Source organism: Thunnus maccoyii, chromosome 8 (genome assembly GCF_910596095.1).
Source record: "Thunnus maccoyii chromosome 8, fThuMac1.1, whole genome shotgun sequence".
In the NCBI taxonomy this organism is placed as follows: domain Eukaryota; kingdom Metazoa; phylum Chordata; class Actinopteri; order Scombriformes; family Scombridae; genus Thunnus; species Thunnus maccoyii.
In genome coordinates, this window is record NC_056540.1 from 11,264,570 (window position 1) to 11,291,699 (window position 27,130).

At 41.6% G+C, this 27,130-nt stretch overlaps 1 protein-coding gene across 1 annotated transcript; it reads left to right on the top strand.

Moving 5' to 3' along the window:
- The first annotated feature begins 1,152 nt into the window (after window positions 1–1,152).
- On the top strand, window positions 1,153–23,447 carry stc2a (stanniocalcin 2a). Its single transcript, XM_042418010.1, has 6 exons — window positions 1,153–1,494; window positions 16,559–17,052; window positions 19,136–19,278; window positions 19,946–20,157; window positions 20,380–20,736; window positions 22,792–23,447. Exons 2-6 carry the CDS (start codon window positions 16,914–16,916, stop codon window positions 22,916–22,918), a joined length of 978 nt encoding a protein of 325 aa, XP_042273944.1. The 5' UTR covers window positions 1,153–1,494; window positions 16,559–16,913; the 3' UTR covers window positions 22,919–23,447.
- The last annotated feature ends 3,683 nt before the right edge of the window (window positions 23,448–27,130 follow it).

The window sequence follows — 27,130 nt, forward strand, 5'->3', positions numbered from 1 at the left end:
TGCTCCCCCATCTGTCTTTGACCATGCACCCATGATTAGAGGCTTGGCTTACTGGTGAAGTTGATCTGGATGAACCCGATGCACCGGCAGAATCCTTATCATCTTCCTCTTGGTTTGGATGACTTGGTTGTGATGACTGCCTCTGAGACCTTGGTCCAGTGAGGTCAGCTATGTACACAGAGAAACAGGTCTGCCTACACTCCCAAACTGTAGGGTCTGCTTGCTCATGTTGTGACATTGCTGTAGGACCAATGAAAGTAAGCTCAAAGATACTATCTGTGCTGATGCAGAGGGCTGAACCACTACAGGGCACCTGATTAGAACTGGCACAGTCACTGTTTCCTGGTTGAGGGGTTAACTTGCTTATTTCAACTTGAACTGCTCCTTTATCGTTGCTACATTTGAAGGTGTGTATGGAAAGTTGGGTATATGTGTGGTTCTGAAACAAATACAAATAAAATATACAGAGTATGAAACAACAGTGCATAATAATATGCCTATGTACATGTGCATAACCGAAAATACATTCTTATGTGGTCCACTTCTACATAGCATTAAACAAAGAAATGCCTTCAAAACTGTAACAAACTCTATGATTCAAAGCGATTAAGATCATAAAAACAAAATACTTTGTTGTTCACACAATGGACAGCACACCAACAAAATAAGGCAATTCAACTCAAGCTCAACTCAAGCTCAATGCTAATATTACTGTCTTCTGCCTGCACGAGTTGGATACCTAACTCTCTCTCAATTAACAGAAAATAGAGCTGAGATATCTAGCATCACCTTAGTTGTACATGATTGGTAGAACAAAACGACATTCCAACAACAACCAATCAGAACTATAGAACATAAAACAGTCCTGCCTTCTCGTTAAGCGGCCTTTTTTTTTTTTTTTTAACAATAACCATGTAGATTTAGTTGCCAAAATTTAATCCAATCTTAACCATTGAAGTGGCATATTAGAAATTTTTTTTTTTTTGATGGTCATATACAGACATACTGACAAACAATGTTAGAAAATGCTATTTTGTGAACATTTTCAATTACACAAACACACACACACACACACACACACACACACACACACACACACACATATATATATATATATATATATAAAACTTGTAAAAGTGCTGTGTACATTAATGAAGTCAGCCAACATCTCAGATGCACACCAATATAGCACTGGCTAATAATGATTAGCTTCTTTTTTTGGCCAAAGCCTCCTCTGAGCTTTTATATGAAGTTCATGGTGTTTATCCAACTGCTTCTGTGTGTTTTTGGTCCTGCATCACTAGATTTTCGCCTTCCCCTTTCGCCTTCTTCTGGTTCTATGTTTATCCCGTCTGTTTCTTTCTCAGTCTTTTTCTTTCTCTAGATGGAAGGGCAGTGGAGAGGGGAGAGAAAGAGAGCAAGAGCGAGTCTTCCAACCCCATAAGACTGGACTCCATCAGCCATGCAGCGTCAGAGATGGAACCACAAGCATCGGTAACCACACTCACAAATGCTTATGTCAGATGTTATAAAGTGCTCATGTGAGCCTTATGAAGGACCCCTGTGTGCCATCTCTAATAAAGGGCCCTCTTATCCCCACGGCGACTCACAGAGTGGTCTGGCCAGGGGCTCGATCCTAAAAATAAAGAAACATACATATGCATTTTAGGAATTGGTATATTTGTGTCATAGAGAATTCATGCACACTCACTGATGCTACACCAAGGATTTATTTAGAAGAAAAAATTAAATGAAAGAAAAAAAGAGAGGGTACTTCATGGGTTCTGATTAAAGCGATTCATTACAGTTTTACAGTTTGACAGCAGCACTAAAATAGGCAGTCTACTGACCCTTTTTTTTCAGACGGCATTGGGATGAGGTTGGGAACATGTTGGTCAGCAATGCTGTTTACAGAACTGCCAAGCACATAAATTCATCTTCACTCCCTGTGAGTTGACATATTGTCAAAATAGTAGCACTTAATCAGAGCGATTTCCCCAAGGAACAAAATGTACAGAGCAAACAGAAACACCCGTGCTCAGTTCGTACCTCCCACGACTCACACCAGAGAATTTATGTCCCAAGCTTTTCTGGCACATGAAACGAAGAGGCTGTACATGAAGCCAGCCAGACAACACACTTATCCAGCCCTGTACCAGTTGACGTGAATGGGAAATGTGGTGGTTTTTACGTGTTTTGTTTTTTTTTAATTTGACTATTCTTCCTACTTACTACTACTACTACAACCTACTTAAAGCAGCTATAATCAATATTTAATGATAACTATGGATCACATGATTTCTTGTATTTAAAAGAGAATGCTTGTTGTGACATAATCAGTTATCACCTGACTTTGCAGGTCCTCCCAGTTCTATGAAACTTTATAGGGTCTTTTAGCTCATTGTTTTGGTTTTATGGCCCACAACTTTATTGTTTTGGTTCACTTTCAACAGTGTTACCAACATAGCGACTTTGTTACTAGATATAGTGACTTTTCAGACCCCTTTAGTGACTTTTTTTAAATCAAAAAAGTGGCTAGCAACATATCTAGCGACTTTTTGGACAGACCTTAATTCCTGTCCTTGAAGGGAGTCACCAGTATTTCTCACTGAATGAGCACTAATGTGGCTCTCTCAATTGACTGTTCAGTTGGTGGGACAGAGCAGCTGTAAATGTGCGTACTTCGTGACCAATCATTGATCCCCATTGTTTTTATTCTCAATGATTTAATTTTACTATCTAAGTCTGACTTTGTTTTGTCAAAATAGACAGAGTTAACAATAGTGAATTTATTCCATTGCATAATCATCTCTCTATTCATGATACTTCGGTTAGAGTTGATACAACAGCCAGCATAATTATTATTATTAGAGATAGATTTAGATGCACATTGAGGATCTGCTTGAAAAGCTAGTTACAGTCAGTTTGGTTTAGCTTAATATTCTTATATTTTTACAAATCTTGTATGCAATTATGTCATCTTTTATATGCAGATTAGCACATGACGCCAAACTGAAAATAGTTGGCAACACTGCTTCCACAGCTCTCATTAGCGTTGTTTTTAGCTGCATCAGGCAGCTGAACAAAGTTAGCAACTAGCTGGTGAACATAGTGAAGCATTTAGCAGGTAAAGAGCCATATATTTCCCTGAGTTGGTAGAGACAAATAACAGAGCAAGAGGAGAGTAAGAAACATGAATCTAAGTGAATGCTAATGCTGCTCTGTGTCTGCTGGATGTGTAAATAGAGAATTGTTTGCTACCACATTTGCCATATCAACTTCAGAGGTGTTGTCTGTGTTGTGTTTAACATTATAGGTTGTTTCTGCTGTCTCTAAATGCCCTAAGTGCCGTAAGTTATTGTAGCTTTACCCAAAGAAAGAAAACTGTATGGCTATCTTTTTATTTACTCTCTGTGCAGCATGCTCTGTGTTGACCGCTGAAATTAGCCCAGTTTAGGTCAATTTAGATAGTAGCTACAGTCCACTTGGGTTGGGAATTCAATGTACACTTAGCCATGAATTGATGGATGAAATAAATAAACTATACTTTGTTAATTCTGGTAAAAGTCTATATAGATTTCCATCTACTTTCAATTGCATCCACCTAAAGTAGGGTGACCATATTTTCAAACCCCCAAACTAGGACCCTTAAGTGTACCGCGCATTCATGCACGCGCACATGTATGCGCTTGTGCTATGCACATGCACCATAGGCATTTTCATCAGGATGGGGGACAATTGTTTTAGCGCTTAGCACACCTAGCGAGCGCACCCTTCAACACCATGGACAGCGCCTCAGCAGTTGAAAAATTATGTTTTGTTGCCCAAAATCCACCAAAGTATTTGTCAGTATGCACAAGCACAGGCTGCCGCCTAAATGGCCAAATGTGACACATTCTCTGCCAGCTTTTTTTTAAAGTCCATGTAAAGCAATAATAAATATGTGTTCTGAGTTTGACACACCACACAAAAATGTGTAATTGATCACCTCTCTGAATTTGAATGATTAAAAAAGTCACCAAGTATATAAAATTGGGTTTCAAAATTGTGTAAAAATAGGCAGTATTCTCTATTCTGAAATGCTGGGGATGTGTCCGCTGAAGGTGCTGAAAGCACAGCCCAACTGAACAGCCCCTGAGTTAACAACACTCAGACCAAACTCTTTTTTAAAAATATACAATTTAAAATAGGCATGTTTGTAGGTGTAAGGCAAGCGACATGGATGATATTTTGAAAATAAAGTAACTGTATGAGCCAGTGTTTAATTTTTCACATATTTTGTAGGTAAATGTGGAATTGTTTCAGTAAAAATATAACTTAAAGGACTAGATGACAAGTGATCCATCACCAATCATCTTTATGTTAAATTGTTGGTTTTTTCAATGGAATTCTGTGCACTTAACATTACTCACTCCTTTGCTGAAATGTCTTTGGCGGCTTCATTGTGGCTGTCACCCTTGGAGCAAAAGCCTCTCAAGCCATGCTTTTTGGTGAAGTGCTGCTCGGCAAATGCTCTCCCTCTGGCCGGGGACCTCCCAGCCGCACAGCCGGTGCTGAAGCCGCAGCCGTGGGCGGCAGCCGGTGTTGGTGGCAGCTGGTGTCGGCCACTGCCAGTGCCATGTCCGTTGACTCTACCCGTCCTCCCAGCTGAACAGCCGGGGATGAAGCTGAAGCCACTGGCGGCTCCACCCATCAACGGATGCTTCAGCTGGGTTTAAAATAAATCCTTAAGCGCTAACGTTGACTGAAAATGACCCCATTCACCAGTAACAGCGGATTATCTGAAGTGAATCCCAGTTTTCTCCATTGAAAGTTTCAAAAACTGTAAAAATACTAACTATGAGTATATGTGCTCTAGTGTTTATATAGTCAGGGGGTGGGGGGGCATGCTAGTCACCCCTCTACATCATAGAGCCACCATTTCAGGCCTGTCCAAAAAATGGTGAAATCGCTCTAACTCCACAATTCAGTACTACATAGTTCACAGTCTTTTCACATGTTTTCAGCAATTATTTTCTAACATGTATAATGTGTTTCAGAAGAAATCTCTGATTTTCCTTTCACAGAGTTTAAACAAAACAAGGTACAAATCTCTTTGTGGCCTATAAATAACTTTATAGGCAACATACAAATATCTTTCAATTACATCTTCACGACACTATGCCATGAGTTGGTTTCAAGTTTACAAAGATTAAAACATCAAAACATCACTGCACCGAGAAAGACCATTTAAAGAAAGTTAGGGTACTTTACATTTTGCAGTCTTTCTTCTTAGAGTTTTGGAGCTCTCAGGGAAACCACCGCTTATGTTTGGCCATCTTAATATGATCTTTTATATCAGCATTTCCACCTTGCGTGACCGAAAATATACTCTTGCAAGTGTGTGCAGAACGCAGCATTTTTGTTGCCAGGTACTTTACGAAGGAAAGAGTAAGCCTCCTGGGTCTCTTTAGAAAAGACCAACTCTCTCTACAGCATGATAGCTAACCGTTAGCATAGTGACAAGTTCTGTCAGAAAGAGCCGCAAGTGTCATAGGCTAGCAACAGCCTTGAAAACAACACATTGATTGATTGACACACATACAGATAAATCAGTGTTGAATTCAGATGCGTGGTGCACTGCTAATGTTTTTATATTGGGTTAGGTAATAATTAGTAGGACAGAACATAAACGTCTATGTAAGCTCAGAAAACAAGTATAATATTATGATTCTTATTTTAATTGTGGTGAAAACTGGGAAAATTTGGTAGTGAATATTGAAAATTGGGATATTTTAGTGTTTAACAGATATTTGTCAGGACTTGGGACACCCAGCTTGAAACCAGGACAATTCCGGGCAAACCAGGACATCTGGTCACTGTAACCTAAGGCAAGGCAGAGGAGGAAAAAAAGCATATTTTGAAAGAAACTGTTCTCAACTACCATGCATTTGTCAGAATTATGTTTGGTACAGCTTGTAAAAACACTTTTTAAGAAAAACTATTAACGCTAAGCTAATTTCGACAAAGTATTAAACCTTCAAGTGTGGAGATGGGGTATTTCCTTACCTATAAGAAGACCTTTTACTGGATTCCACAGACTTCCACACACTGCACTAAGCTGAGGTGTGCTCGCCATACCTAAGAAATGCCTGCAGAGACAGAAAGGCAAACAGGAATGACTGAACTGTCCACTTTAAGTCACTCTCTGATATACAGACTACCTTTTTCTCCTTCTTTGCCTTATAATCTTCCTCTCTCCCCTCCAAGGCTCTCCATCCTTTTCTCCCTCCATTTCTCCTGTCACTCTCCGTCTCTCATCTATGATGATGCTGGTGGAGGAGCAATTGGAATGTGTGCATGTGCCTGTAATGCGTGCATGTGTTCACGCAAGTGTGTGTTTGTAATGGGTGTTGGGGTGGAGGGGGGGTAGGGGTCAGGCTGTTGGGCCTCTGCTCCGCGGATGTCATAATTAGGAACTGGAATTCTGGGAATTCCTGGGAAGGTTGGACGGTCCTAGAAGGCTTTTCATCTGCTGCAGCGGCCCAGCCCCCTCTCAGCCGCTGGCCTTACGGAAAAATACAACATGTTCCAACACACACCATCACAGCAATCAATTACCCCTAACTCTAGAGCACACATCGTAAACAACAAATATCCCAAAACATCCTACAATTGTAACCTCATGGCACTGAGGTTCACAAGCATCTGTGACATGTTGGTTTGATCTGGACCCAACCACTGATTCATGAGCTGGCTAATTAACCTCAACTATTCTAAATATATCATGCTTTATTTATAGCACTATCAGAAGATAGTTCCTTCCTTTTTTTACAAACAAAAAAATGCTAAATGCGTGTGTTGCTTCTCAACAGTACAATGAAATACATTATTCTTTATAGACAGGTAGTTTTATATAAGACCATTATATTACCTCCATACCATAACAGTCCAAGTCTCTGTTTTCTGTAAACACAGGCGCCAGTATAGAAACAATGCCCTCCAATCAAGCCATGTCAAACAACACTTTTCTAATGAGCTACCTAACAGGGTTATTATTGCTCACCAGCGCATCACCTTTAGGGGTCCAACATATGTCTGAGGGGCACTGGCAGACAGACACAGACATATATAAAAGGCTGCCTACTTCAGCTTGAGGATGTGACAGTTTATGTACCAGTGACTCCTAACAAGCTCATGAAACCAAGTTGACAAGTTGATGAAATGGAAATTAAATATTGTTACTTTGAGGGTTTGACACTAAAAGACAGGAGTGAGAAATCTTTTTTTTTTTTTTTTTTTTAGCTATTTTTAGCAACTGGTTCACAATTTGAATGGGATTTTGGATGAAAGCTTAACACAGTGTTGGTGGTTAACACAAGTTAAACTCAATTTCTTGCATCATTCTGAGGTGAAATAGTCCATCAAACATCCAATTTGCAAACAGCCTCTATGCAGTAGTAATTATGCTCTTTTCACAATACTTCTATTTCTGGAAAGACTTTCCAATTTACAAAATTTCCAGTTGTATTTTTTTTAATTGCAGGAATCCTAGTATAGTATTAGCAACTAACTGTACTCCAAATGAAATCAAATCTGGTGTGTTTGCACTGGCAGAACTGCATGAATGTGACCAAAAATAAGTGTTACATTTGGCCACAATTGCAGTTTGTTCAGGCTGACCATCCAAACCTGTATTTGGTCAACAGTGCCATGTTGTGTTGTGTGTGTTTTTTTTTTTACATTCAGTCCTTTGAGCCTTGTGTTTTCGGCTCAATCAAGTTATAGTTGATTACTTCTTACTTTGAGGAACTTAAGAGTTGTGTCTGCTCCCAGCTTTACTCATGAGGTTTACCTTTTTGTGTGGATGCCTGGATTCACACAGAGTAGCCTACACCTCACTGTGCTGTGTGTGACAGAAATTTGAGAGCACAGCCAAATTCAATATAGTTTGCCAACCTTTGCGATGGTGGAGGCATGCAACCTATTAGTTTTTCACAGGTTGGCCTAACATTAGCTTTTATTGGCTGTGTTTAGCCCAGAGTTACTTTGTGAAGATAATCGCATAATAAACACATTAAATACCGTAAGCAGATTTTCAGCATTAATACAAAACCAATATTCATAAACTCAAGCTTCAACCAATGAACCGTGGGGGAGCTAACTTCTGGGACCACAACATAAAATTGCAGCTGGACTTCTGCAATATATGGATTCAAGATGGAGCAGAGGTGTGTGTTTGTCTGTGAGTGTGTGTGTGTTTAAGTGAGGCAGTCAGTCACTTGTTTCTGTCATGGTAGGAGGGCTGCCAGGAGAAGTGGTGTACTCACTTGGACAGGTGAAACGGGTGGAGCCGAAGTACCACACAGTCCAAAAATGCTTCAGAAGCTATATTCAGTCGGAATGAGCTCACCTCGAAGACATATACATTACACAGTGAGTTTATTCATTTATTTTCCATATTACCAGCGAGTGAATAAATTAATGCATAAATGGATAAATGAGGCTGCCATATGCCCTCTCAAACACATCTACACACCAGAGCCCACATTTTGGTCTTACAGTGGACAGAGGTATTGTCCCACCGCAAGAATACTGTGAGCCAGCTTGTCTTCTAACACAGTCTAATGAGGCAGGAACAAATGACTATCCACTCTAACACTCTTTCTCTACGTGCACTTCTCTGAATATTGTCAATTATCCCCCATGTCTTGGCTGACCTGACTCTGAATGTGGGTCACAGGCTACACAATCACCTGGTAATTACCAGAGAGTAAACAAGCCAAGCCAGGGGAGAAGTTTTAATGATTGTCAGGCTGCCACAAAGGACCCTTCATCTCTAATGAGGGGTAAGTGTGTCGCACAATTGTTGGACCTGACCATCATGATAAATATAGCATCCCTGGATTCAATATTATGGGATCAAGGAAAATTTGGGGGATCGTGTGTGATCAAATAGAAGTGTAACCCAGAAATGCTCCCTTTGCCTCAATGATGTTGTCTCAACTGACCTTACATAATAAGCCCTTTGCCCAGTTCTTGAATCAGATGATTAATTGCTCACCGGTCTTTTCAGCAGCTATGACACTATGTGCCACCCACGGAGTCCGCTCTGGCCTCATGTCTCACTCTCATTAAATGGGGCCTTTGTGTCCCAGCTGCTCTCTTTTGTCCCAGCATGCCCACCTATCAGAGGGGTCGACCCCTGTGTCTCTAGCCATGATGACATCACCTCTGCCCTCATCCAGGCTGTAGCAGCCAAGGTGAGGGCTCTCATGGGCAGCTACGGCCCATCTCTTTCCCCTTATCACTCAATCACTCCTTTGTGCTGGCGAGGCCTGCGGGCTTATATGGACAGTAATGAGACGGAGCACTTTGTAATCTGCCTGCCAGCGCTGTAGCAATATAACCCATACAGAGCAAACTCTATAATAGCACATTGTTTGAGGCGAATTAAGTGAGGGTCTGAGATATGGTGCTTTCACACCGGTTGGAATCAGAGCCCAGAGTTGGCCTGCTGAGCTGGGCCAGTAAAACCTCTCTTTTCACGAGTCAGGTGAGTTAACAGACCAAAGAGTGCATTAATGGGAGAGAGAGAGAAAGATTTTGCAGCTCCATGCTACAAGATTGCATGTTTTTCAACTCCTTTGACTCATAAAACTCTCTTGGATATGGCCAAAAAATGCACTGTCATCCTGCAAAAACAAGAATGTTTTTCTTAGGTGCAGCTTCCAAGAAGCCCGCATTTGGAAGATACAAGGTTTTCACCTAACAGCATTATGCACACACACACACACACACATACACACACACACACACACACACACACACACACAGGCACACACATGCACACATATACACAAACACACACACAGGCACACAGATGCACAGAGTCATAAACTGAACCAAATTTAGAAACTAAGATATCATCTTCAGGTTCCTCGAAGACTTTGGTATTTGATATTTCACGACTTCTGACAGCCCAACACTGCTCCCTTCTCATGCTCTTTCTCCTCAGAGGGGTTTTATTAGTTATGTTTACAATGCAAGACTTAACTCTCAGTTTTGAGTTACTGCTCAGTTTTTTTCTTTTAAGACAGTTTACATTATATTTTCGTGCCCATATCCAGCATCAGTCTGAAACAGTCACCTTTTTCAAAATAACATTACTACAAAGAATAAACATCTGGCATGCTTGAGCAGAAGTATGCAAATTAAATGGAGGCCACATGTCATCACACAGCTCCTGTGGCAGATGGCTAGGTTCACTGCATAAAAGTCAACTCAGTGTAACACTGGCAGATTTTTTTTTAAAGGAATAGTTCAACATTTTCGGAAAATATGCTCATTCGCTTTCTTGCTGGCAGTTATAGAAGAGGATCGATACTCTCATGTCTGTACGGTAAATATAAAGCTATAACCAGCAGTTGGATAGCTTGGCCTGGCACCAAGACTGGAAACAGAGGGATAGTCCCACACAGAACAGTCTTTTTAGTAGGAGATTTTTGTGTTACTGTGCCTCCACTGCATCTCAGCACAGAAACACTGTCTGTGGATACACAAAGAGGAAACTCAGTACTAAAAAGACATTAAATACCAACTTGATTTGATTATCTCAGACTGATGAAGCCTTGTATTCACTTCAGATCAACTCTGGAATACAAAGTCATAGAATAGACACCAGTATAATTTTTGCATTGCATGTTGTCCTCCATCTCTCCCATTGGAAGCATGTTAGGAAGGTATCCCTTAATGGTCAGTGTGAACAGGAGGAATGATTACATCAAACAAAAAATATTTCAATGTACATATGGGTATGTGGATACAGACTTCATAAAAATTTGAGCTGTTTTCCCATTTCCAATCATTGTGCTAAGCTATACACTACCCGGCCCCTGCAGCTGTCACTTCATATAACAGACAGATTTGAGAGTGGTATCGATCTAATTCTCTGCAAGAAAGCAAATTTTCCAGAAATGTTGAACTATTCCTTTAAGGCTCTTAACCTTGAAGGCTCTTAACCTTGCATTGATTACTCATCTCTTTCTGACATGGAGGCAAAATTCCAAATCATTATATGGCCACACACCTTCATTGCAGCTGTGCTTTCTTCAAATGCCAGAGCAGATTCATGACAAATTATGCACAGGAATTACACAAGAGTGTTCAGACTGAGGTCACATTTCCAAGTGTAATGTATGTAAGAAATTAAGCAAAGATTTGACATCACATATGAGGGTAAAAGAATCAGATTGGGGCTCTTTTCACCTCCACTGTGAACCATTTGTTTACAATTTATCACAACAATGCAGTGTGTGAGTGTGAATGAAGAAGATACTAAAGGTTTTTGAGTGAAGCCTCTGCGGGGTCACTCAAGAGTTATTGTCCGGCTGCTTTCCACTACTGAGCCTGAACTGTTAGCCGAATTACACCCACATGCTTCCCGTAAAGTACTATAAGAAGTCTGTAAACTGCTAACATTAATTGCTGTTACAGAAGCCTCCTTCCCAGTGAAGCGACCCCCCCATACACACACACACACACACACACACACACACACACACCCCAGCCTGGCCTCTCTGTTGTGGTTTCATTGGTTGATCACTTGCCAGGGCCCCAGGGGCCCCAACTCAGAACACATGTCTGCTTTCTGTATGTTTACAGTACAGCAGTCAAAGTGAATGAACATTACTGCTGTCAAAGCATACTTGTCTATTTTCTGGACATTATCACCCAAGGAGACGATGCATTTATGCAATATAAACATGAAATAGATTCTTAATACCACTGACACGACACAGATTTTGACAGCTTTACATTGTGTTCACATATTTAAGTGACTGTCGTGGATGCAGTCAAGTTGTAAATGGAACATAAGGTCTTCATATGAAGAGCTGAATGTATTAAACTCAACTTTTAAGCCAATATAGATGAGAAATCATTAAAGCTCTCAGAAAATGGAAATATGAACATCTGCAGTCTGCTGATGACAATCTTGTAATACGATCAAAAGCTCCAGAATAGCTAGTAAATGGAAGCTGAGGTGAGTTTGTTTTGTCAGATAGATATATTTCCAATATACTGTATATGTTTGTGCAGTAATTGACCAAAAAATGTAGAAATGACACTGGAAACACACAATTCAGTTGACATTTCCTAAATACATTTTACACACTCACAATAAAATGAACAGGAATGCCTTCCATGTAGACGCTGTAGGCCATATATGTGCTTTTTCTGATGTTATGAGGATGTGAGTCCAACTTGTACGTGAACTAAAGCCACTGTGGGTCAACTTTGAGAGACTGACTCGACCGCTGAACCGCTGCCTGCTCGCTCATTGCAAGCTGCTCTGGAAAACGTGAATCTAAATAGTATTTTAAACCTCGTGAATGAAGTTTTAAATCATGATGTTCATTCATTTGGTTACTCTTAGAAACCGCTGAATGTTCTTGCTCTCAGTGCCAATGCTTGCTGTTTTGTGTTGCAATCAAGCAGTAGGCTACATACGCATTACCAGCCTCTTCAATCTGCGTACAAATAGCACAACCTTACACTTTCCAATTGTGTGCAGTGCATACCCCAAAGTCCAATTTTGTGTGCAGGTGATATGCCAAACCCATGGATAGGGTGCCACTGCTCAGCCTTGCAGCCAATTTTTCCCAGTGGTCACTCACGGTATTGCAGCAAAAAAATCCCCCTGCGGCCCAAAAAGCATTTCCCCCATAGACCATTGTAAAAGACACGTCTGTCAAACTGTTGACAGGACATCTCAAACTGCAAACAAGGTCAATTATGAATTTTTCATCACAATGTAAAGTCTATGGGCTGAGCGAGAACTTGGAGACGGGGCCAGCAGGAGAAACACCACTGTGCATTTCAGTGGGCCGTACAACGCAGAAGCAAACCGCATACTAGAAACTTTTTTTGCCATATGCGCTAGCCGAGCAGTTCTTATAGGACTGAATGGGCGCCATTTTTGGTCCATCCATGGTCAAACCTTCCTAGGGAAGTGACATCAATATAATGCAACTTTCTGTTATTTTATAAGGTGATTTTTGGCTTATTAGGAGGAGGCGGGTTGGCTAGATAATAAGTTGGCAAAAAGTTGCAAAAGTAGCAGGAGAGCGCTTTTTGAGACCACCAACTGGGCATCCTCAACATCATGTCGGGCATTTTAACTGGAGATTTTTAGCAGGACAGGACATTTTTACTACACTTTACTGTTTTAACCCAAACCATGATCTTTCCCTAACCCTAACCAAGTGGTTTTTGTGCCTAAACCTAACCAACTGTGTTAAATGACACGCGAAAAGATTAAAAATGCTGCGTTAAATTATCACCTGCATGCAACATTGCACATTGGCGTAGTGTGTAAAGTTGTGTACACAGATTGTGAGACCAGGTTGGCGTTATACTCGAAAATATTGTTTTCCGCCACTGTTCAGCCATTCACTTCAATTTTCCTAAGGTAAATGCATTTAAAGGAACACTTTGCCTGATGGTAGCCAGTAATAAACAGTTCTAAGTTTGGGGTCACACCCATATTTCCTGGCCTTAACTCAATTTATATGTTGCAAACAAGTGAAATTGGCTGTAAAGCATAAGAGTTAATTCTTGACCTTGAAAACAAAAGGTTGACCAAAAAAAAAGAAAGAACTCAACTCAAGGCCCACTTACTAACTAGTCTTCTACAGTGGATGGGGATTACCTCGTTGTCATGGAGATAGCTAAAATAAGTTATAAAATACTTAAGATAACTCACTGAGCTTTCTCTACTGGCTTAAGAAGGCAGTGAGATGTGATTCAAAGCTCTAGAAAAAGCTAGTAGTGGACCTTGAAGTTTTTTTGTTTGTTTTGTTTTGGTTTTTTGTTTTGGTTTGTTTTTTTTTGCCAAAAAAAGCTAACTGAAGTTTAGCACAGAAAGAAAATTCATCTTTTAGTTTTGATTTGCAGTAAACTCAGTAATGGCTGTTAAATTTGTTTAAAAAGAAAATAAGTGGATAATTCATGTCTCTAAATGACTACCATACTTAAACACATCCAGGTTGCTGCCTTTGGTTAGATGACCTTTTTTCCCCGTATGACTTGAATGCAGCATCAGTAGGCAGCGGTGACACACATTATTAGGCCTACAAGCCTGTGGTCCACTGCAGCACACTGATTGGGCCAAATCGAGGGTGTGTTCACAGCGTGGGTAGTTTTTAACAGACGTGAATTGAGCAGGAGATTCCACTTTGTGGTATAGGCTCAAGTGGAAACGCACCAACCCCATCTCCTGACGCGTGCCACGGTGCGCTACACCCTCCTGTGTGAGCCTGCTGCAAATCCAGTGGACTTTGAAAATATTACTGCATCCAATTTCCGCTCTGTGCTCGTCAACTTTAAACCAATTTGTGGCGCATAGACTGGGACAACTTTTTTTATTATTTTTTTTATTGAGGAGTTGAACAAAGTCTATAATGATGCCATAAATGTAAACTACACCACGCAGATATCACTCCAAAACTAAATGTAAACATTAAATTAAATAGAGACAGAAGGCAAAAGTAGGACAAGACACTGTAAATTTATGGCAGAATAATTCTACCACATCCACCATAAGAATATAATGAGAATAAATGTTGAGGTTTTCTACGCTGCACCATCTCCTGGCCAAAATACCTCCCATTTCTCAACTGTGGCGACTCCTCTAAAAATCCATCCCACTGACTAAAAACCTCAATTAAAACGATAGATACTGCAGTCTCAAGATAATAATTATCTATATTTAGAGCTATAAGTGATCGTCATTTTGGTTAGGTTAGAGCGGGAGTCCAATTCCTGCTCTAGGCTAATTTCATTGATGGTCTAAATATAGCCTGGGTTTTAAAGTTTTTCCAGCAAACAGAGCCAGAGCTTCCCATGAAAAGGGATTTTATGAACATAAATGAAATGTTATGATAAACAGATTTCAAAGTCACAGATCTATGAAATTCGGCCGGCCACAATCAGATGCCTGTTTGTCTGTCTCTTCCCCTGTCTGTCTGCACACACGACCACCAATCGTTTCCCCATGTTCGTTTACGGGGCGCCTGAGCAGTGGCGTATTTGTCTCAGTCTGGGGTTTTGTGGGCTCCCCACCCCCCACCCCACCCCATCACACCCACACACACACTCAACTACCGCCTACATCCATATCATTCTGCCATGATATGCCTGTTTCAAACCTGAGAATTTACACAGTAAACCACCAGTGATTTTGGGAGTTTGCATGTCTTCTTTTTGTCTCCCTAAGTCTCCTCCAGGTGCTCCCACAATTCAAAGACATGCAGGTAAAGTGGAAGCTCTACATGGCCTTTAGTTGATGTGAATTTGTTTGCCTACATATGTTAGCCCTATGACTGCCTGGAGGTCTAGACATTTGATACAGTTGAGTTTATTATACTGTAGGTGATGTTGGTCTAGTGCTGTAATTAAAGAAAGGGAGGAACAATTAGTATCAGTGGGCCCCCTAGAGGCTTGGGATCCAAGTGCAGTTGCCCACCTTCACCCTGACAGTCACTTTCTGCTGTAGGTACTATCGCCTGCCCACCAAGCATGATGAGACGTGCCGGCTCGCATCGCACCACTTGCTCCTATAGAGGCCTTTACCTGCGAGTAATAACACCATTAGGTCACTGGAAACATTTGGAAGACAGAGACTTTATGTTCCTTCTGCAGTCTCAGTCGGCTCACAGTTATTCCACATGGCATCCTCAAGTGTTGCTCTTGAAAAAGATTCCTCTAATGTCTCCAAATGTGCATCCCTGCCAATGTTGGTCCTCTATTCTTAGATCACTCTCTGTAGTAGTGGTTAACAGACCTCATTGTCACAGAGTAAACTGGGCAATGTGTAGCAGACCTCTTCATAGTCACTTCCCTCACAGAAAATCTGATAAAGGGGCTCATGTTGGTACTGTAGAGTTATTACAGCATGATAATATAATCTCAAATTAAAGTTCTGATATCATGTTGTTTGCATGTTATTATTATTAGAAAACTGATTGCGAGATAGTACTGTATACTTCCATTTCATGAGGGTTTCTATCACTGCAGACTTTTCACCTACTTTCTGTGAAATCTTTCCTAGAAGTCATGAGTGCAGACATCTTGGAAGCTGTAGTTAATTTAATTACTACCTTGCATTAATGACTTAGTAGGTTGTAGACCCACAAGCTAAGCCTATTTTATGTAGAGTAGTTGGACTTCATATGCTTCAATTTTCTCCAGTTTGTTGGCAAGCTTTGTATTTCTTGATCCTCCTACTGCTCTCATACATAGCCCTGTTGCCTAAATGAGGGCTCCAGTTTAATGGCAAAAACATACTTGCTGTTGACTTTTCATTGCTATAACTGCAACAACAAGCAGAAACTGTGAGTTATTTTGCAATATATGCAAGTCCTAAAAGCTACTGAAAGGTTATTACAATGCCTTTGTGGGTTATTGGGGGTCCCCACTGGTTATATTGGTCATTAAATGTTTGACTTTAGTTTGTGCAACACTGCTTGATCATCATAGAGCTGTCACAGTCAACTTACTCATGAATATTTCTTTATAGCTCCAGTTTTATGGCAAAAATGGGACTTTCATTGGACACTCCCCTAAAACCTTGGACGTGGATGTCTGCGTCTCTGATTGGTTGTGAAGCCCGACCGACAACACCTGCTTAACTCCTTCATCCAAATTGTCACCCGGGGCTCCGAGAAATATAGGCAGCATCCCCTTCAGCTCATGCATTCAGTCGCACAGCTGCCCCATAAGACACCAAGCTGCAGCTGCGCTGATCACTGATCCAAGGTGAACCCTCACACACACACACACACACACACACACACACACACACACTTACACACACACACACTCTCTCACTGCGGGATCTTTGCTGGGAATCGAAGCGCACTGTCGGAGACGCAATGCTGGTTAAACTGGCCGTGGCGCTGCTGCTTTTGTCAGTGTTGGAGCAAGTAGTGGGATCGGATAATATTGATATTCATGACAGCCCGCCGGAGAAGCCTGCCAGCCAGAAAGGACGCCTCTCCCTGCAGAATACAGGTAAGAAATAAGTGTCAATACATAAGAATGTGGGGATTCTTGGTTGGCGCAACTGCTCGCACATCTACGTGGGGTTTGCTCGGACACGTGTTTCTGTGGCTGCAAATTAAACCATGCAGGAGACACGTCCGGTTGATTTGAGCAATCCGCTGTTTTTAACTTAAACGCAGACGCTACGATGCATACCAGTTACCAGTTTTCGATTACTCAGAAAGACGATATCTTGTAAATACTCTCAAACAGAAATTCAATATGTTAGTAAACTATTAATAGAATGGCACAAGGTAATAGGTAATGTATACGGCAGCGCATCTAGGTGTGCGTGAGAGCTGGTGTGTGCGCGCGTTATAGGTAACAGTTTAAGTGGTTTTCTTGGGGGGGAAATCAGGGTTTTGCATGTCTCGTGTAGACTGTCTCTTCAAATGAATGTTGGGTGATGTATTCAAGCAGGTTAGTGGAGCAGGAAAGGTTGTAGTAGTGTGGTGGATGGTCAGCGCTGGAGGCATGCTGGAGTTAATTTATTGAGCCAGTCCTTTGGGGGGAAATGTTGCTTAAATACCATTTTAAAAAAAGACAAGTGTGATTTGCCTAATTAACAAAAAGCACTAATACTACGCTGGACTGCTGCTTTTTTTTCTACGAGACTTGTTGGTTACATTGGTTGCTCTTTCATTACACACAACACGACTTGCGACCCACCGTGTGAACCTGCGTCCAAACATTTGAGCATAATTGTTTTCTCGACTCCACTCTGAAAAAAAGGGAAAAACTCCAATGCAGGTTTCACAGCATAGACCCTGGTAACACCACTGTGTAATTCAATGCACGTTGCGGCCAAGCTCGTACGATCCAAGCACATTCCCGTGATGCCAAAACAAGCACTGCTGACAGCGGCTCACTTTTCCTGCGCACTAAAGTTTAACTCAGTGCCTACAAACCCCGCAGCAGCTCATCCCCTTCCCCTTACTACTGCTGCCTCCCCCCCACGCCCCCAACAGAGGCTCTTTGTTGACAAGCGTGGTTTCTAATAAATCAGATTTAATCCTTTATTTGTTCTGCTTAAGACAAAGTCACAAGAGCGCTTTCTTTACGCAACTTGTGCGCACTTCCGACTGAGGGAAAATGTTCTCACGCCCATCACTTATCAGCTCCAAGACAAATCACGCGTGTAATTATGTTTTACTTAGGTCAACAGTTAGGGTTTTCATAGCCAAACTGAAACTGAACTACTGCCTACTGGCTCCCAACATAACCTGCAATTTGCTGTATTAATTTATAAATAAAACATGGAGGATGTCACATATGGAAAGCAGCAGTTTGTGTGACATGTTCCATGCTGGTAGTCAGATGTCTCACACTACTAGACAGCTAGAGGTAACTCCTGTCCTCAATTATTAGGCCTATTCCTGTCTTTCATGGCTACAGTAGAAAGAAAAGGGCACTTGAGGGCCAGCCAGTGGTGTGCAGGAGCTGATATTATGTATTCACATGACATACAATTTCCCAAGTTTTTGCCTGCATTGATGCTGTAAGGCGCCCACATGCAGCTAATAATCCGCCCTTAATCTTCTGATTTCAGTGTCAGACCACGAATGTCATCATGAGAGACTTGTTGATGCACATTTAGTTGGCAGACAATAGAAACAACTGCATTTGTGTTTCATCCACAAGAAGTCAAGGCTGTATCTGCAATGCACCATCCCATCTCAATGCTAGGCAGTGCGGATGGATTGTGGTGCAGAATGACACAGTAATATCTCTGTCACCAAGTGTTCCTCTGCAGGAACCCCTCAGCTTGGGAAATTAGACTCCCCCCCACCCCCACCCCCACCACCCTGCATCCCTTTCATCATCCCATCCGAAACAGACTCTAGGTCACGAACACACAAACAACCGCCTGCGTCTGTGGAAATAGTTCTACGCCACATCAGCTTTGTGATTTGTAGCGGCAATCAGTGTGAAAGTGGAGTTGTGCCTTCGAGCCGTATGGTCTTCTTTGCCAAACGCGCCTGTAACAATCTGCTGCTGTCTCTGCTGTGAACAGATGATAAGGTCCCTCCCCTAACCTGTTCTCTCTTTCCAGCTGAGATCCAGCACTGCCTGGTGAGTGCAGGGGATGTCGGCTGTGGTGTGTTTGAGTGCTTTGAGAATAACTCCTGCGAGATACGAGGGCTACAGGAAATCTGCATGACGTTCCTGCACAACGCTGGCAAATTTGACTCTCAGGTACTAAACTAGTCTGTCTGTCTGTGTGCAAAAATGGTATAACCGGGGGCAACATTCCTTTTCCTTTTCACTGGTTCATTGCTTCACACTCGTCACCCATGAACAGATTTGTTTACTTGTTGTTTTTTTTCTCCACATACCTCAAAACATATCAGTTTTTCTAGAGGTGCAATCATACATATCTCGTTTAATAATCTCCTCTCCCCTCTTGGGAAGTTCACTTCCCTCTCAGTGGACTGATGCATGTACAGTTAGGTCCAAGGGGCCATGAGCCAGCTGGCTGAAAGTCCAGTTAGCTCTCTTTTCATACATAGCGGAGGCTGTAGCCCTGCCAAGCCAGGCTGGACTATGTCTATATGGTCACACACTGGGGACTTGCATGTTTAGCATTCTTCATTTAAAACGTATAGTTACACACTCATACAACATATGCTCTAACACAACCACACATACTCTTCACCACTGCTAAAACAGGTGCACAACATCTCTAAAGTACCCAGATTATTATGCGCAAGTAATATAAACATGAGAACGACACATTAACAACAACATGTGGAGCCAAAAGGTTTTCTTTGGCTGATGCATGAGCCCACAAGTTTCAGCGGCATCAACGAGGGACTTTGTTTTGAGAGTTCACTTCACAGGTGTGCATGTGTTTTCTTAACAGGGGAAATCCTTCATCAAAGATGCTCTGAAGTGTATGGCACACGGGCTACGGCACAAGTTCAGCTGTATCAGCAGGAAGTGTGTGTCTATTAAGGAGATGGTGTACCAGCTCCAGAGAGAGTGCTACATCAAACACAACCTGTGCTCGGCTGCGAAGGAGAATGTGGCCGTCATGGTGGAGATGATCCATTTCCAAGATCTCTTTCCTAAAGGGTGAGTGTTTGGTCTGGTCAGCATGTTTTCTCTGAGGGTGTTCCTTCTCTTTTATCCCTCTGATTTGTTTATCTTCTCTGCCAGTTTAAGCGTGTACTGTTCTTCACTGTTCAGTAGTAACACCATCCCATGTACTGCTTTAAATTCCTAGGCATTGATGTGTTGTTTGTCCAAACATTAAATCATTGGCTTCATGCGAGTTATTTGCTTCTCTCTGCTCAGTCCATATGTGGAGCTGGTGAATATCCTCCTGACCTGCGGGGAGGAGGTGAAGGAGGCATTGACACGAAGTGTGCGGCTACAGTGTGAGCAGAACTGGGGGGCTCTGTGTGACAGCCTGAGCCTCTGCTCCTCCCTCACCCCGTCTCCCTCCAGCGCTGCCGTCGAATCCCGCCGCCCCGTGCCCTCCCATCCTGAACCGGATCACCCTCGCCCCCCGCGGCAAGGCGACAAGGACAAACCCGGTAAGGCGGGCTTCAACGCTCACCCACGCAATCGCAGTCAGGGGGCACGCCGCCAGAGCCCAGAGGCCGGAGTGGTGGCTGACCAGGAAGACCCCGAGGCCACTGACATCCGGAGGTGAAAACGCAGGAGATTACCACACCGATGACCCCCATACACCATTTAAAAACCACACTTGCAGACTTATGCACATGTCCACACAATTACACAGCCTCACTTACTTACACACACTTATCCACACACACATACACACACACACACACACACACATATTTCCAGACAGACTGAGCAGAAGGAAACAAGCCCCGACCTTTCCTGTCCTTATTCCGCCCTCTCCAGTCATTCCAGCAGTCCCACATGGTAAACTTGCAGGGTAATTGTGGTGTAGCTTGTACTGTTATGCCAGACTGTAGGCCACGATTTTTTAAAAACTGAATAATAACTGTTATTATCATGATTATTTCAATTGTTAGGACTATTTTGGCTCTAATATAGCATTTCTCAAATCATACTTACTGTAAGATTTGATTATATTTGTATTATTTATTTTATTCTTTATGCAATGTTGAAATATCAAAATGTACATAGAAATATACTTATCTATATTTATATAAACATGTATAAATATAGTTACAATATGCAATACTGATATACTATATATGAAATAGTATATGGTGTGCTGTCTGTTGTTCTCTTCACAGTATTGCACCCATCACACATCGGTCTGTAGATATGTAACATACACCATTTGTTGTTTCAAAGTGGGAATGTGTATTGTAATTATAGATACTTGATGGTTAAATACAAAATTGTACAGGTTTCAAGTCCAATTCTGGCACATATGAATTGTAGTGCATGATGGCCACGAAAGCCAACAAACGTGTGCGTTCTTAAAGTGAAAATCCACTCTAAAGAGGATGCGAATACAATACTATGAATATGGATAGTAGTTTCAGAATTGTATGTATCAATAAGTCTCTCACAAAGCTAGAAATAAGAGAGCCCAGACGGATCTCTGATGTCATCAAGCACTGCTGTCTATGCAGCAATGAGAGGGAGACTCACAGAGCAGACGCAGTTTTACAGACTCATTTTTTTTTCATAAGTATTAGTGCTACTATGACATGTGTCTCACTTGGATGCAAAAAGTATCACGTCACTCTCATTCATTGTTAATAGAGCTTCAGAAACTGTATCTCAGTGGCATTACAGATTAATGTCATGTTTGTAGCTTCAGGAGACATCGTTGTTCTTGTTCACAGATAAGCATTGAACTGGCAAATGTTATATATATATATACATTCTCTTCGAGTTCCATTGAACTATCAGCCATCAGTGAACTGCAGCAAAGAGAGGACGTTCAGTACATAGCACAGGTTTTGATGCTAACTCCTCTCTAAATGTAAAATCACACACATCAAGGTGCCTAAACTTGTTATTGTCCACAGTGACCGCTTCTCTGTGATTTAAGTGAATGGATGATACTGTGTCACACGGAGATTTTAAGGTTGTTCAAGTGATGTTGAGCTAATTTACAATGATGTTGAGCCACAAACGTCTTAGATATTGCACTTTGGATGATTGTCAGCTTGTGTTGGACTGCTGCAGGTTGAGAGATGAGACCAGGTCACCAGAGCAGTCGTCCTTACTGTACAGGACATTTCATTTTAGAAACCCTGGGTTGTAGCCTGGTCCTTATCAACTACAGCATCAAGTCCTGCATCCCCACTTGCTCCTTAGGACCAGATTGAGCCCCTTCCTTAAAAGAGCCATGTTGCCCTTTTCTAGTGTCCCAGTGGCCAGGAAAGAGGCTTGACAGAGACCCTCCAGATCTCTGGCTCCTCTAAATTAGCCCTTATTCATCTCTGGTCCCTTACCTAGGTCAGGAGAGACATGAAGGCCTGTTATTCTACCAGTTTGAGCCGCAGGCAACGCAGCGAGGACCCAGGAACTGGGTTAAGTCCACACACGGGGGCTCTGGCGCTGTTATTCTAAATGTTATATTTACCGAGGCCACCAGAGAATTCCTCTGGGCCACAGCCAAGAGCCAGCAACACAGAGAGGCAGAGGAGTGTAGCAAGACGGAGAGAGACAGGCTCAACTTTTCTTTTTTATGTGATGATTCACCCTGTCTTTCCTTCTCCTAGTACTCTTCTTCTCTTCCTCCTTTAGGTCACAGACACAGGCTTTTGACCATTTCAGGCCAGTCACATGCTTTCGTTGTGGAAGTGAAGTCTGTGAGCACATCACACCACATGCTGGGATGCACTTAGTGCAAAAAAAAAGGTTAAATAAATAAATAAATAAAACATACTCAGATTTTATGGCTCCTTTTAGGGTTTTTCACTTTTGTTCCTGATGTACTTACAGTAAGGTAATGTTTTTTCCTCCGAGTCATTTAGAGACTATTATAAGCTCCAAGGGTTGGAATAATCAGTGAGGCTTTTCTTGCTTTTCTTTTTTTTTTTTTTTTTATTCTGTTGTGGAAGTTGGGATTCCTGTGACATCCCGGCGCGAGACATAAGCTAATCCTATTGAGAATGTACTGTATGTGTGTAAAGTGACAATCTGTTCAGCTCTCTGTCATTATGTTTGATATGGCTTTTTGTAATAATGTAGTGGCTTGAATGGCTTTTCTTTATGTGTTCAGAGGAAAATAAACTAACCACATTTTCCTGTATTGTTAGTGCTCCATCACCACATTACGTGTTTTCCTCTGTTAAGCACAAGGACTCACTGTTGAAAATACAGAACATGGTCTAGAGGTTTGTAACTCACCTGTAAGACATTGGGCATACGATCCTATGAATATCTTTGGACTCATGAAGTCAGATGTATCTTGTTATCATTAAAATATTTTTGTCTGTATTTTGTACATCTTGTGTCTTTTTATCTAGTTTTATTTTTATTGGAGTGGTTTAAATTCATGTTATGAACACAATGAACAGACGATCTGCAGAATTCATACAAGAGGACAAAAATATCAGTGGAAAAAGATAATTCAAGTTCAGGTTAGCAGAGAAGGCCTCGTCGTCTCAGGTGTACACACAGGTTAAAAGACACCCTATTCTCGTTTGACTCGCCGCCTCCTCTCTGACGGTGAAATACGGGCTGTGTTTAAAGTTTCAAGGACTGGAAATATCCTCCCTATTGAAAGGCCTAAACATTTACGTCAGCGGCTCTGGATTGTATGCAATTCTTGGGGTGGGTTCAGGGTGTCAGTTTTTATGAGTTGTCCCAACAGTGTACATTGCCTCACTAAACATTTAGACAGTGCTCTGATTTGAAAGGTGGACTTCCAAACGTTGTTTTGGGGGGTTTGAGGTCATTGTATAGCCAAGTTAAGTATACTGAGATACATTTTCAGTGGCCATATATGGGAGTTTGACACACAAATCCTGCCTTGTTTTTTTTTGTTGTTTTTTTTTCCAATTTGTCTGTAGTGTGACAGGGAAGAAGGATGATCACATGCCAAGTGATAACACATACAGCTTCTATTATATCAGCACCACTGCAGTTCAATGTGAGTCTGCATTGCACAGTCTGCAACAGAACCACAGCTTTTAATCATAGCTGAATGTGTAGTGACACTAAATGACCACTGGGTGATGACATCTCTCTGTTTTCATTTGGATCATGTGGCTGATGATGGGAGCAGGTGCAAGTATTTGATTTTTAATAGGAGTAGGTGAGTTTAAATGATTGAAGCTACGGCTGATTTTTAATGCTGAAATGAATACAACTCAGATTAAGTATTTGATGGGTCAGATTTTGATTAGAAATGTGACCCATAAGTGTTTAAACTTCCTGTAATCCCCCTTTCTCTTGGATTACTGAGAAGCAAACAAAATCGTTATGTCTCCAATCTGATAGAGAACAAACTGTCTTCAATAAAATAAGATCAGTAAGAAGACCAACCTTGTTTGATTAGGCAGGCAATACACTGCTGAAATGACTGCAGATTCACATATCACGCACAATTGCATAATTACTGCAATAACTCAGCCTTCACAGTGTAGAAAGGGAGTAAAAAAAAATATATATATATATATATTTATATATATATTTATATATTACACAGAAGGAAAGGGCAGCTTGGGCTCCAGGCCAACACTAAACAGTATGCTGACACCGTCTCCTGCACACAGTTGATTTCACACTATAGTCAGGGAGCTGATAAGCAAGGCCACAGAGCGTGATGTAATACATTCACTGAGACTACAGTGTATGGGAAAAGTTATGCTGTGTCACACTCAGCTTGACAATACATCAAGTCTGAGATGGATGACCTCCTGGTCAAACAATGGGCTGCTGGCTGGACCAGAAATCACCCAGCTTGCATGGTTGGTATGGCAACGGAACTCTATCAATATGGAGGTGGCAGAGATCACATCTGAGAGGAGGCTAGGCAGCAGAAAGAGTCTGTGCCTGTGAGCAGAGAAACCTGAGATAGTCAGCCTCGGGTGCTTTGTGGATGTCTGCCCTGTGCTCCTATGTGAACTAATGAATTAATGACTGGGTTCCTAAGTTCCATGGATGAGTTATTTAAGAACCGCCTGGAGCGAATGGATGCACCCCGCATCTTGTCTCGTGTTGGGTTTGAGAAGATGAATGTCCTACATTCACCTAAAGTTGACACAACAAAAATTTAACGTACTATGTATTGAATAATAATGTCTACCTGCTTGAAAGGAACCTCTGCAGCACAGCTCAGTTTCACTGGGGAATACAGAATGTGTTGCTCTCAGGGAAGAAAACGCTTACACAGCTCACTGTGCTCGAGTTACTGTCAGCCTCTAAAGGCCTATAGCAGACAGCAGTATGTGTAAGATGGTGGAACCCAACAGACATTCAACCACCAGCCAAAGCCTGCACTCACTGTTAGAGTACAGATTCACATATAAGGCAACAAAGTGCCATAGCTGCCAACCAATTGGGTGCATTGTTAGTATGTATTAAGAATATCACACCAATAAGGCCTGTTATTTCTAAACAACAAAAAAAACAGGAGCTGAAGACAGACTGTTGTTAAACCACCCCAACAGGCCCTACTACACATGGGAGCGGGGTGGGGTGATATGTGCTCCTACTACAGGATACAAATGAAGGGTGGGTCTGCCTTGGGGGATTGCACTGTTTAACAAGACTAACTCAACAAGCAAGCAGTAAATCCTACTGAGAGACCGGGGTAGAAAGTAACTAAAACTGTGTAGCATTTTCAAGTACATTTGAAACCTGTAAGTCTACCTTTACTCATGTGAATTTTTGCTGAAGAACTGTATACATGTCACTTTTAGAAACTGCTGCTGTTATGGCACAATCATGAAGATATTCTAGTTAAGTTTGCTTCGAACCTATTTCCCCTAAGAAGGTAACCTTTGCTAAGTCACTCTGATGAGACAAAATGGTCACCACTAATAACACTGTTACTGAGCTGCACAGGAACTTGTTGCAGATTTGGTTATGATACCACATTTACCCTTTCATAGTGACCACATTTATGTATGTGACTTTTACTGGAACTGTTTCAAAAGAGCCTCTTTTGCTTGAATAGGTTTAACACAGTAGGCTATACATTACTTAAATACTCCCACTTGATTAAAGTATACTGTAGGTCCAGCATGAGTACTTCAGACCTTCTTTCTTCTCCTGGTGAATTATCATTAAGGTTTTCATTAACCAGCTTGAGCAAAGGGAAATACACACCTATGTGGAGGTTCTCACTTGCAGGTAGACATCAAAAGAAGGAGACACCATTGCCATATAAAGATATTATCTGACTCAAAGGTGTTATAATAGGTTGGCATGATCAGAGCACAATACAGATCAGACCAAAGTAAAATTAATCAAGCTCTCAATCTCGATTATGTGCTGAAAATAGCAGCAGCAGCTTATTTTAATGAGATTGCTATGCCAGGCTTTGCTGTGGGCTTGGGTTATAGCAATCCAACAAAAGGCTCCATCTATCTATCTATCTATCTATCTATCTATCTATCTATCTATCTATCTATCTATCTGTATTCTTTGCTGGCAAAATACTTTTTCTGTCCTATGATACACCAAACACCAATCCTGAACAGCTGCTATAGGCTGAGAGGGAGGAAAAACATTTGTTTAGTCAAATCATCTCATCTGCATTTGGATTAAATGGTTGCAAATACTAGGAGCTGCTTTTTAACCCTTTGCATTCCACTTACAAGGGCTTACAATACTCTTATTCTTTTTTTAATTATTAATCTTGTTGAGGGATTGGATAGATATTAACTTGGATTGCCTTGTATTTTCCCCAAAACAACTCCTCCCATTGATTTCAAGGCGTCCTTATTTGGGAGGAGAACGTCTTGAGTGCATGTGCCATTCATTGAGAAGTGCTGTAGGCGTGACGCTACAACAATCATCCAATCATACGCTAGATTTCAGTGGAGATGGGCGGGGCTTAGAAGGAAATCCTGACACGCACAGTGGCTGGTGGCTGCTCGCGGGGGCGGTGCTTACAGACGGAAGTGTCTCC